The following is a 13483-nucleotide window of genomic DNA, read 5'->3' as shown; positions in this document are numbered from 1 at the left end:
ACCATGCAAACAGGAAACATAAGCAAGCTGAAATGGTCATAAAAATATGAGGGAAAAAGGACTTCAAAGCAAGGAGTAGTAATGGAAATAAAGTGGGAAACTTCATAATGATAAAATGGTTAATACATGAGAAAGACAGAAAAACTATAAATGCATATGGGCCTAATAAAAGGGCTTCAACATACAAAATGCAAAAAACCGACAGAAATAAAGAAATCCACAGTCACAATTGGAGATTTTAATACACCCCTCTCAGTAACTGATAGAGCAATCAGACCAAAAAAAATCAGTAGGAAAACAGAAGAAGTAAAATGATGCTACCATCAATCATAAAAATTTGGGAACGAAGACCCACAAAGATTCTAAAATAAGTAGAGTGGGTGGGTTGGTTAGACATTTATCTGCCTCCTCTGCTAAACGAGTTCTTTAAGTACCGTTCAAACTTAACGACTAAGCACAGGTTTGCCACCAATCTGAAGAGAAAGACAAGAACAGGAGAGGTGCTGAGTTTAAAGAAAGAGTGGTCCATCTTTTATTAAAACAGCATTCAAACTCAAGTAAGTTTGCAAAGCCTTTTTTTTTTTTTTACATGCGTGATGTCACTCCATTCTTACACATCCTTTGAAAAAGACAGCCCACGTTTCCTTATCCCCATTTTACAGATAAGGAAGTCGAGCTCAGAGGCTGACTTGCCAAAGAAAATTGCAAGTTTGCTGTTAGATCAAAGGGTGAACTTATTTTGACGATCACCTGACTGATTACTGGGAGTGAGGTTGAAAATACCAAATATTTTCTTTCTTGAAAGTAAATTTTCTCCAGTATGTCCAAACATACAAAGCGATTATATAAAGGGTATTGGCTCCTCAGTTAAGAATTCAGCTTTATTGTCACACACTCCCTAAAATGACATAGTCAGACACCAGGTTGGACCCAAAGGACAAAGTCGTAAAATTTACCCGGTGTCCAAACAGCATCCTGAAATGAACACTCCTTGATGACCTTGTTGGCAAACAAGTGTTCACTACACTCCTGGTTACCCATAAACATCGATCAAGTTGTGGTTTAGAAACATATTTCAAAGCAAGCAGTCTGCAGAAAATATGAGGATGTACTCTTCCAATTAGCAAAGCACAGACTTTATAGATCATTTCATTACTGATTTTAAAGGACAAATCTCAGAGTAAAATGACTTTGTTTCTTGGCCTGAACCAAAATATGTTTAAAAATAAATATACAATTCAAATATGTTCTAGGCGAGGACTAATTATTTAAGTATCGTATATATGTTTTATTTACACTTGCCTCCACGTTCCACTGAAGCATATTTCTTTTAGGTACACGGGAGACCATATCATTAAGGCTAATGGTGGTTTTACCTAGGGAAAAAAAATACATGAACACCAAGGAATATTTTTCAGCTTCTCAGCAAAACACGAAAGGGAGGAAAAATGACTTGACTTTTTAGTTCCAATTGTTTTCAATTTTTTATGTAAGTTCAATGTTGTAAAATCGGTCCAGATTTTCACAGAACCTGAGTGAATAAAATGCAGAGGTAAATCACTACTTTCTATTTAAAAGCAAACTGGCTTTTTACAAATCATATGACTTTAAAAAAAAAAAAAAAGGAAAAAGAAAGAAAAGAAAAACACATGTTCTCCCCAGAAAACAGGCCAGTGGGTTCTTGCACCAGGGAGTCCAGGCTGAGTGGGCAGGCCTCCTACATGGGCTCAAAGGGGCTCTCCGGCCTCTGCCAATGTTGCCAGCTTGCCTGCTGTGGCCTCCCAGTAAAAACAGTGGCTCCGTCCAATCATGAAAAACAGGACTGCTCTGATCATTACGCTGCACACAAGCTTTGAAGGAACTATCAAATAGTTACAACTCAATTACTCTTTGTGGCTTATTTTTATTCTGAATCAATAACCTAGAAGTGAAGGTCTCCACAGCCCATTATGGTTTCACTGACCCGTCTCCTTCCCCATGAACACCTACTGAAGGAAAGTGTTAAGGAAGCATGTGTTAAGATGTAACACTGCTTCTAAAAATAATGTGGAGGAAGACAGCCATGAAACCCAAGTTCAGATGTGCTTAACTGCGGGGTTGATGGCTCAACTACGAAGAGGTCTTTTGAAAGCACAATTGAGTTTTACCAAGTAAAAGGTATCAAGACCTCCATTTTGATTTTATAAAAGTAGGCTAAGTTGCGTAAAAGTGGCTGAAAAACCAAGACTGCCTGTTTTTTCAGCCTAAAAATAACCAGGCAATAGAGCCAAACGTGAACATACATTTCAGCAGAAAGGTGAAAGACAGAGAGCCAAGCAGATTATACTCTGAAGAAGGAAGAAACCCCACTTAATGGATTACGCTAACTTTAAAACAGAGTGAAAAATCGAAACTTTATAAGGGTAAAAGCAAACGCAGCTAGGTGTGTAGATCACCTCAACAGAAACCATGGCTATTAAAGTTGCCATGAGTATCTTTGGAATTGTTAAAAACCAAATGCTAGGAGCCGCTGCCGTCGCCATGACCCGTGAGCACTGAGACCCCCCCCCTCCTCTTGCCCTTTTCTCCTTTTCCATCCTAAACACGACTGCCGAACCTCGGCATTGACCTCGTTTTGGCTACCCCAACGAGACCTTTCTCTAGGAGCGCTGTTTAGCGACCCTCACACTTGGAGCCCGGAAATCGACCCTTTGCCCACCGAGACACTTCTTGAGAACCTCCCCACCTCGTCAGGCAAAGGCCCTCCCCGACGCTCTGTGGCGGTAACCAGCGCAACCAGCGCGAGCTCGCCCGCCAGAAGAATATGAAAAAGCAGAGCGACTCGGTTAAGGGAAAGCGCCGAGATGACGGGCTTTCTGCTGCCGCCCGCAAGCAGAGGGACTCGGTGATCATGCAGCAGAAGCAGAAAAAGGCAAACGAGAAGAAGGAGGAACCCAAGTAGCTTTGTGGCTTCGTGTCCAACCCTCTTGCCCTTCGCCTGTGTGCCTGGAGCCGGTCCCACCACGCTCGCGTTTTCTCCTGTAGTGCTCACAGGTCCCAGCACCGATGGCATTCCCTTTGCCCTGAGTCTGCAGCGAGTCCCTTTTGTGCTTCCTTCCCCTCAGGTAGCCTCTCTGCCCCTGGGCCACTCCTGGGGGTGAGGGGGTTACCCCTTCCCAGTGTTTTTTATTCCTGTGGGGCTCACCCCAAAGTATTAAAAGTAGCTTTGTAATTCCAAAAAAAAAACAAAAACAAAACAAATGCTAGGCTACCACTCTGATTCACCTTCATTTTCACAAACTGATAGAAATTTCTCACCAAGACCCTAATTTTGGCATCAAAAATATTAATTTGTTGATCACAAACCTTAAAGTTTCACGTTAATTTGCTAACTTATGAGCTAGAAAACAGTCCTTGATTCTAAAAAAGCCATTTAATATCGTATCCCAATTATTCATCCAGAAAGAGGGGGAAAGGAGAGGGCGTTTGAAATTGTACTGGAACACAACGTTTAGAATAATATAAAACATCTGGAAAGAAAAATCAAAGGCCAATAAATATTAATCTACATGAAATACAGGAAAAAAGGAGAAAATGCCGAAAGTACCTTGCTGTACCACGGAGACCGGCAGCCATGATCACCTAGCTTACTCTTTGGCTATGTATTCAGCTGGCCTTAATTGCTTATAAAGGGTGCAACACAATTAGGGAGGATGTGTCTTTAATTTAGATCTGAAAGTAGCACAGGTGGATGGAAACTCTAATCACAGACCACTGTAGATCATTAGAGCAATTAAGAACACAATTTCCAGTCTTGAAAACCTTTCACACAAATCACCTTCTAACCTTTGGATCCAGGTTTCAGACTTGCAAAAACCTTGGGGTTCTTAAGGGCAAGTGAGATCTCACTAAGGAAGGAAATAAAGTGGGAGTCTCTTTCAGATTTCTTTGACTCGAAAATGACAACAATGGTAAAGTGGGGTTCTGGGCGGGTAAGGAAGTAGGTGCTCTGAACTTTGTCATCATAGAAGTGGACCACTTTCTCCAAGCTGTTCAGGTCGGACGTGCGGTCTGTCATGATCATGATGACATTGGGCCAGTGCAGGACAGGCCTGTCGCTGGGCAGAGATACCACGGCTGGATACTGATCCACGCCCTTTGGGGCCTCTCTGTAGGAATGGGGGTGGTGGTAGCCATGACCCTGAAAGCTCTCGGAACCCTGGTTGTCAAAGATTAAGGACACGTTGGCAGCGTCGTATTTCCTGATGAAGCTGGAAATCTTTCCAAAGAGGTCTGGGTTGGCTTTTGCAGTCAGCGTTTTCATTTCTGAAGCAGTCGTTTGTCGGCTCAGTGCCTCGTGAAAGTAGAAGCTAAATTTGGCAAGAAGCATGTTTTTGAGTTTCAGCAGCCAAAGGAAAAGGTGTGGGGGCTGAATGGCCTTCTGGGACTGCCCTCCAAACAGATGTTTCTTGGTCTCCCGTTGCTTTTCAAAGATCTGGCCCCAAGTCTGCAGCTTGGTGTGAGCGCTGTGTAAGTTAACCAGAGACGGGAGGAACTTCCACTCGGAGACCTGAGCCTGGGCCTTCAGGAGATGACTCAGTACGTCGACCTCCAGCTGGAAACTGCTTTCCAGAGGACTGAGGATGGGGTGGTGAAATCTAAAGGGGGAAGGGGAATTAACAGAAATGAGTGGAAATGTGACCCCGCAGTGACACTTTCTATCCTCAAAAAAACACAAACAATGTGGTCAGACTAATACTATGTTTGGGGGCAGGGGAAGGAAAGATGGAAAGATTCCATGTTGATTTATTTAAAAGGTCATTCTGATATAATTTCGCCATCTCAGAATTATGTCAGCACCATAGTCTCCCGTGGAAATAGCCTGATGTTAAAAAAAACAAAAAATGAGAATAGCCACTACCTTCTGTTCAAATACAGAGAAACTGAATTAGCTATAAGTCTTTCTTGGGGTTTTTTGTTTTGTTTTGTTTGTTTGTTTTTGGCCGCACCTCACGGCTTGTGGGATCTTAGTTCCCTGACCAGTGATCAAACCCGGGCCCACGGCAGTGAAAGCACTGAGTCTTAGCCACTGGACCACCAGCGAATTCCCACTATAAGTCTTTCTTAACTCATTTTATTTATTCTGGGAATTGTATGACAAAACAAGGCAATCTATTTTCAGGGTGTGGTCCTAAACAGGCAAAGAAAAGGTCACTAAAACATCTCTTAAATGTGTACATAACACATATCAACTTATTTAATGTTCACAGTAACTCCAAAAGGTATTATGAAACCTATTTTGCAGATGAGAGTAGAGACTATAAACCAACTGAAACAGTATCCAATCCATAAATGTTTATTAAAGGAATAGAGCTTCCCTGGTGGCACAGTAGTTAAGAATCCACCTGCCAATGCAGGGCACACAGGTTCGAGCCCTGGTCCAGGAAGATCCCACATGCCACGGAGCAACTAAGCCCATGCACCACAACTACTGAGCCTGCGCTCTAGAGCCCAAGAGCCAGAACTACTGAGCCTGCATGCCACAACTACTGAAGCCCACGCGCTTAGAGCCCGTGCTCTACAACAAGAGAAGCCACCGCAATGAGAAGCCCACGCACTGCAACGAAGAGTAGCCCCGGCTCGCCACAACTAAAGAAAGACCACGTGCAGCAATGAAACAGCCAAAAAATAAAATAAAGGACTAGAACAAATTTAAAAATTTAAATAAAATAAAATAAAAAATTAAAAAATAAAAAATAAAAAAATTAAGGACTAGAACATTAAAAAAATAAAAAATAAAGGACTAGAACATTAAAAAATAAAAAAATAATAAAAATAAAATAAATAAATAAAGGACTAGAACATTTATCTGAAAGCCCTTACTCACTCCTAGTTCTCAAATTCCTTTCATATTTAATCACAGTTAAAAACAAAATCGTGGCTAAATTTTAAAAATCTTATACTTCAACCACTTTCCATTTATCTCAGGATAAAATCTAAAATCCTTAAAAAGGCTTGCGAGGCCTTGAATAACCTGGTCCCTCCTCAGCTTGAGCCACATTCCCATTCTTCTCACTTTCTCCATACATTAAATAACTAGAAATGCAATGGTATCACAGAGAAGGTTAAGGTAATAGCACGATTTCATTTCTATTTGTTCTAGACAAAATGTTTTTAAAAAATTTTGACCATGATCTACAGTAAGAAATACACTTTATATTGTGATGAAGTGCATACACCAATAAATAAAAGATTTTAAAATTTCACATTTACCCTTACTATGCACAATGTACTCTTGATATTTAATAATACATATATTTTAATTAGATTACTACTCACTAACTTAATTTTATGACTCATGGACTGCTACCTGCTGTTTGTAAAACATTTTCTACTTCACTTGTCTAGTAAATTGAGGGGGAAGGGGACAGGCTGTGGGAAGGTCCTCTCTCCCAGGCAGAGGGGATAAAGGGCATGTGCAAAGACCCTGAGGCCAGTGAGAGCCTGAGCCTTTTCCATCAACACTTCTTTCTGCTACTTCAGGTCTCCTCTTCAGAGTCACTTCCTTCAAAATGTCTTCTTTGTCCACCTCCAGACTAGGTCAGGCCCTCTAATTATATCCTCTAGTTTCTTAATACCTGTCTTCCCCTTTGTAGCTTAATTGTATAACTTATCAGACAAACTGGGACATAGGGTCACCCTTGTTTTGAGCTCCTTCTGAGGGGAAGTAAAAGCTACGTTCTTCCTTCGCTCCTTTAGCTCTCAAACATGCAGCACGGAGTAGAAACTCGGTAAATGTGGTAACTGACTATGTTAAGATTTGAATCCTAGTTTCTGCCTCATTGAATCTGTTGTTTATGACCTAAATGAAGTTCTGTAATGATGAGATGGGATGGTTATCGCTTCTCAGCCTTTTGGCTAATATCAAGTGTGGCAAAGGACTGGATGAGGACAGTCCTTTCTGTATGGACCACTTAGAGCTTTCTTCCTCATCTTTTTCTTCTGAGAAATGCCCAGGGAGTTTCAGTGTCTGCCTGGCCTGATGTACCTCCTTCTCAAGGAGCCTACATGAAGCCCTTACACTCTTCCTCAAGTTCCAAAGCATCTGCAGAGGTTTCAGGAATTATCTTAGCAAGTGACCCCATTTTAAAGGTGTGGGCAAGATCTAGCATTTCCCAAGCATATCGTGTGCCCCAGGCACCATGGGAGATGATTTACAGGCCTGAGCCCATGTAATTTAATTGCTTCACTGTCAATGAGACGGAAGATTCTTACACATCTGTTTTGGCCCTGGTTGAAGAGGAAAATCCTGGTTATCAATTAAACAATTAGGAAAAAAAAATCATCACAAGTATATCTAGAGTTTTTAAAAATCTATTTAAACAAATGGGATTATGATTAAGAGAGCCCAAACTAGGTTGGATATTATATGATAGAAACTGATTATCATGTGATAAATAGGATGTAGTTATTCACATAAAAATAACACACTGTTTTTTTTTCTATTACTGGTATTTTACAATCAACATCCTTCAAGATAGGGAAGCTAAAACATGGGTGGGAGGTGTAGTCTAAGAATACACTCAAAGAATCAGAAAGATAAACCAGATCTCAAATCCTCTAGCTCATGTACTCAATTAATTAACTAATTTGGACTCTTCAAACATTACATGCTTCGAAGTAAACGTTAAGAAAGCCTAACACGGGACTTCCCTGGTGGCACAGTGGTTGGGGGTCCTCCTGCCAATGCGGGGGACATGGGTTCAAGCTCTGGTCTGGGAGGATCCCACGTGCTGCGGAGCGGCTGAGCCCGTGCGCCACAGCTAACGAGCCTGCGCCCTGGAGCCCATGAGCCACAACTACTGAGGCCCGTGTGCCTGGAGCCCCTGCTCCGCGGTGGGGGGAGGCGCCGCAATGCGAGGCCCACGCACCGCAGCGAGGAGTGGCCCCCCGCTCGCCACAGCTGGAGAGGGCCCGCACAGTGGCAGGCACCAAGCACAGCCAAAAATAAATAAATAAATAAATAAATTTTTAAAAAAAGAAAGCCTAACACACACACACACACACACACACACACACACACACTATAGCATGTCTCAGAATCTTTGCATTCTGAGAAATGCTCCTACCACCTTAGCCTTCAGGCAACTTGACACTTAATGAGCCTTAAGTATCACGAGATTCTACAATCATGGATATCATGAAAATCTGCCAAGGAGCTATGACCACAGTAAGCCTGTTAATAAGAAGAAAATGGTTTCATTCTACCACAAATAACAATACTCGATGTGATTTTTCTGCTTCCAGCTGGAAATCATCATTTATTTCCAATGTTCTCCTTGAAAGAATATGAATTCTCTTCTCTGTACAAACCTTTAGAAAGAATTCTGCACAAGCTCTTCCGTATACATATACGGAAAAGTGTTTAAATGTTCAACATTTATTAGGATGAATGTGAATGCCGAAGCTACTTTTCATCCGTAAGAAGAGCTAAAAATTCACGCTAATGTTATTCTGCCAAGACTCTGAGATTAGCATTATGTTGTATCATTTTCCCATTCCCACTCTGTGCCTCATACCTATTCACATCTCACACCGTAGTGGGGTCTGTTAAATTGTTGTAATCCAAAAACATACACCTCAGCTATGGCAGCAAGCTTGAAAGAGCCTGAATACAGAATAAATTGACAACTATTTGCAGAGAACATCTGCTCCAAAAAAAGCCAAAAAGAAAGACAGAAAAAGAGAGAGAGAGAGGAAGGGAGCTCCAGCACGCACTCCCTCCTTCACAAATCCCCAACAAGGAGTTCCTTCCAAAACAAGTATGCAGGTCCCATGCATGTGAGAAGTCAGAAGCCCAATTAAAAATAAAACTGTATAGGGAGGGTGGGAGGGAGGGAGACGCAAGAGGGAAGAGATATGGGAACATATGTATATGTATAACTGATTCACTTTGTTATAAAGCAGAAACTAACACACCACTGTAAAGCAATTATACTCCAATAAAGATGTTAAAAAAAATTAAAAAAAATAAAACTGTAGTACAATGTGAATATATGAATGTCACACAACTGTACACTTAAGCCACAAAATGTTATGCAGCCATTAAAAAAAAAACACAAAGTACTGATGCATGCTACAACATGGATGAACCTTGGAAACATTATGCTAAGTGAAATCAGCCTGACACAAGAGGACTGATGTCACATGATTCCACTTGTATGAGAGACACCAAAGAGGCAAATTCACAGGGACAGAAATTAGAATAGAGGTCACCAGAGGCTGAGTAGAGGGGAGAATAGGATGTTATTGCTGAATGGGTACAGAGTTTCTGTTTGGATGATTAAAAAAAAATTCTGGAAATGGATGGTGGTGATGGTTGCACAACACTGTGAATGTACTTAATACCACTCAACTGCACACTTAAAATGGTTAAGGTGATAAATTTTATATTATGTATGTTTTATTACAACAAAACAATAAAATTTTAAAAAATCAAAAAAAAACCCACAAAAACTGTACACTTAAAAATGGTTAAAAAAGTAAATTTTGTTATGTATATTTCACATTTAAAAAATCCATAATCTCATTTAAAACAATCACTTTACTAGTTTTTAGATATAATTACATTGAAGATATAAAGATGAATTAGCCAAAGGTTTGTCCTACAGGACCTCCCCTGGTAGAAGGAGGTATTTATAATGGATATAAGCAGGAAGTAATACATCTCTTACGAGGGGTACAAATCAACTAACAGTTTAGAAAAAGGAGCAATTCCTTTTGGTTGAAAGATTGTGCAGGCCATAGAGGAGACAGGATTTCAGTTGAGTCATAAAGCTTAAACAGGTAGGATTTAGCCACGTGAAGATGAGAGCTTAAATTTCTGGCCCCAATTCTTAACCACCCCTGATTCCACACCCTTTGCTGTGTGATTTTGCGGCCTCTCCCACCAGAGGTAGAGTGTACTTTCCCACCCCTGGGCCATGGATCGGGCTATGTGACTTGCTTTGGCCAAAGGGATGTTAACAGATCTGATGCAAGCAAAGGCTTAAAATGAGCTTGATTGGGCTTGTTCTTTGGCACTTGGGCGTCATCACTGGGTAGCTGCTTCCCCTCTAACCTTGGGCTCAGAACGAACACACGTGTAGCTGACCAAGCCCAAAACTCACAGCAATAAGCCAAGCCCAATGAGACCAACGGTGTTCAGCAGAGCTACCCAGTTAAGCCCAGCCTACGTCAGACAACTCCCAATAGACCTGCAAGCCCAAAAGTGTGATCTGGGGGTAGTCTGTTACACAAAATAATTGTGGCAACAGCTAATTGACACATGATAGAACTTGATGAAGTTCAGAACACGCTACCCCAAAATATGGCATCTTGGTATACTGACTATTTTAAGCTGAATGAATTTGAGAAATGACATAGGCAGGAAGGACTTTCTGACCCTCTCCTGAAGCAGATCATAAAACCCTCAAGTAAGAGGTTCCCTCCCTGTACCCTGAGGAAAGGAGCATCCTTATCTCCAAAGATATAAGGTCACAGAGAGAAATCTGAACTAACGGGCCTTGCTGTTTCCCCCAGTTTAGTACACTTAGCTCATACCCTTTTTCATCCTAGCACATTTTTCCACAACTCTCACTCTTCATCAAATCCAGCATAAAAACACAGGTTTAACAACTTCTTTGGGTCTTCATTTCCTTAGAAGGCTCCATGCCACATAAAACCTATATTAAAATACATTTGTATGCTTTTCTCTTGTTAATCTGTCTTTTGTTAAAGGGCCCCCAGCTGAGATACTTAGAAGAGTAAAGGAAAAAGATATTTTTTCCTCCCCTACAAATTGGAGGACATTCTAAACAAACTAAGTAACAGGAACCAAGGTAGGAAATGGCAAATACTTATGGGGAATACATTAGATTATGGGCTGTTTTTTTGGTTTCTGCTTAAAATCCTCAAAGTTTTCTCTTTGAAGCTGCTTCCTTTTTACTAGGAGTTTGAGTGCAATTTAAGGCATTTGATGGGCCTTAGATAATTTGAAAAGTTGGGCTGGGGCAAGATCACAGAAAGCCTTGAGTCTCCACTGTTAAGATCTAGGCGAGTCAAATACCTAGAGTAGAACGCGTCCTACAGAAATCGTACTATTGCTGGTTTTGCTTATGAAATTTTCAGTGGGCAACAGTTAACCTTGTTGAACTACACACATGCAACTAACTGTTTCATTAACAGTCTTATCATCATGAATCTTTTTTTTTGAAGGCAAAAGGGCATAAAGACTATATAAATCACTGTTCTGCCCTTGGTGAGAATTCTGTCATTTGAAGCATTCAGATAAAAAAAAATGTGCTTCCTAAAATGCAAACAGAAATTTATGTAACTCAGTTTTTTAAAAAATGCTCTTTAAATCCTAGCTATAAAATTATGATTAAAAAATAAAAATCATTTAATAGAATATTATTGCTATACCAGATGGATTTTTAAAAGCTGTCTAGAATGAATAATTGCTGACTTTTTAAAAAAATTATTTCTTAAAAATCATGTTGTAAAACTAGTAGTTTCCAGTGGGGAGAGGGAAGGGGGAGGGGCAATATAGGGGGAGAGGATTAAGAGGTACAAACTATTATACTTAAAATAAGCTACAAGGATATATGGGACTTCCCTGGCGGTCCAGTGGTTAAGACTCTGTGCTTCTACTGCAGGGGGCGCAGGTTTGATCCCTGGTCAGGGAACTAGGATCCTGCATGCTGCGCGGCGTGGCGAAAAAAAAAAAAAAGGGATATATGATACAACACAGGGAATACAGCCAATATTTCATAATAACTATAAATGGAGTATAACATTTAAAAATTGTGAATCACTATACAGTACACCTGAAACTTATAATACTGTGTATCAACTATACTTCAATTAAAAGTTCTTGATTTAGGAGAGCATATATTAAATTGCATTTATAATCTATCTTCCAGTTTTGTTTTAACCACGAAATAGAAAGATTAGCCAGAATTTTCTTTTATGTCCACTGTACAAAACAGGTAAATAAATTCAAAACAAATTCTACTGAATCAAAAAACGTTCCATTGATACTTCCTTGGAAATAAAAACCCAAGTTCTACTTCTCCTCAAAAGTATTCAAGGAATAGTAGACACCCTGACCCTGCATGAGTTAATCCATGTTTTTATTTCTAAAGGGCACACAATGAAAACTCAAATGATTAATGTTAATTATTCAATTTGAAATGCAGCATCACAAATGACTGTGATTCTTAAACAAGAATTTACATTTGCTTAATAATGTAATAAGTTTGCCAAAAGAGGAAACCTTTAACACCATCCTACTCTGAGCACACCTGGCTTCCAGAGAGAAAAACAAAACATGACTCCCCTTCATCTCTGAAAGCAAAGGGCAAATCATGTTAATTTATATCTAAAATAATTTCACTTCCCAAAGAAAATGAATATAGTATACAGAATTTCAACTTTTCAGAAATTCTAAACTAAAGAATTTATGCTGTTCAAATTAACCCAAAGCCTCTACTGTAGATGATTTTTAGGCTAGGATGTGTCTGTGATCATTAATTCCCTATTAAGTAGACAAAGGTAGCATTGGTGGAGGATGGAGACAATAGCTGAAAACACCTATTGACCATATGTGATTTACAGCCAGCTCCATCAGTATCCACTCAGCAGGATAAGGGGTACTGCCAAGTACTGCCCTAAGATCTTCAAGAATGAAACCTGGGCTTTTGCTACTGCAATGGAAGAAATTCCCAGGCCTCTGAGAAGTGGGATGTTTCAAAGAAGGTTCAAAGATGATAGGTCACAAATCTAATAAAATAAAAATAAAAACAATTATATAGTAATAACCATTCATTACTATGACACAACATACACACAGGCACTTGCACACACATTGGTAAGGTTCAATAACCAGTATATACTAATGTTGGCATCTTTTCCTTATTTATCCAATTTTTCTTGCAGACTTATGTATCAGTATCACAGGGAACTTTTAAAACAGACAGGTTTCTAGGCATCCAACCCAAAATCACTGAATCTTACTCTCTTGGGAAAGAAGAAGGGCTCAGGTAAGGGTATTTTTCTTAAGCTCCCAAAATGGTTCAGCAAAACACTTTCACATTAGCATTTAGGAATCACCACATAAGATCTCTTCCTCTTGAGAATCACATCTTCAATTGTACTGTAGTTTTTGGTTTAAAAAAAATTATTTTATTAAAAGAAAACATATACTAATCAGATTTGAGGGAGACTTAAAAGAATATTTCCAAAGATAAAAAAAATTTGTAAACATGTAAAATTTGTTTAAAAAAAGGAAATGTGTTTATTTATATGCATAGACTATCTCTTGAGAATGACAGAACTTGTTAATATTCATTGACTCTTAGGAAAGAAATTAAGTAGCTGAGGAACAGGGGCAGAAGGAGACTTTTCACTACTGCATTTTTTTGTACTTCATAAATTTTGAGCTATGTTAATATATTACCTACTA

At 39.7% G+C, this 13483-nt stretch overlaps 1 protein-coding gene and 1 pseudogene across 3 annotated transcripts in view; one reads left to right on the top strand and one right to left on the bottom strand.

Annotated features, from left to right (window-relative positions):
* Nucleotides 1-402: 402 nt before the first annotated feature.
* LOC309642020 (small EDRK-rich factor 2 pseudogene) lies at nucleotides 403-3084 on the top strand (annotated as a pseudogene). Its single transcript has one exon. The product of its transcript is annotated as a small EDRK-rich factor 2 pseudogene (transcript).
* Nucleotides 505-13483, bottom strand: part of KICS2 (KICSTOR subunit 2) — a gene marked incomplete at its 5' end in the record, with an annotated part of 29127 nt that continues 16148 nt past the window's right edge. The window contains one exon of one of the 2 annotated variants that reach the window (XM_082422854.1): nucleotides 505-4637. In XM_082422854.1, coding sequence (XP_082278980.1) covers nucleotides 3821-4637 — 817 coding nt within the window. In that variant the 3' untranslated portion in view covers nucleotides 505-3820. The remainder of the gene's footprint in view (nucleotides 4638-13483) is intronic. The other variant, XM_082422855.1, reaches the window with a different exon arrangement.

This window comes from Balaenoptera physalus (genome assembly GCF_965194825.1).
Source record: "Balaenoptera physalus genome assembly, chromosome: 13".
NCBI classification, from domain to species: Eukaryota; Metazoa; Chordata; class Mammalia; order Artiodactyla; family Balaenopteridae; genus Balaenoptera; species Balaenoptera physalus.
This window is presented reverse-complemented; position numbering and strand designations above follow the sequence as displayed.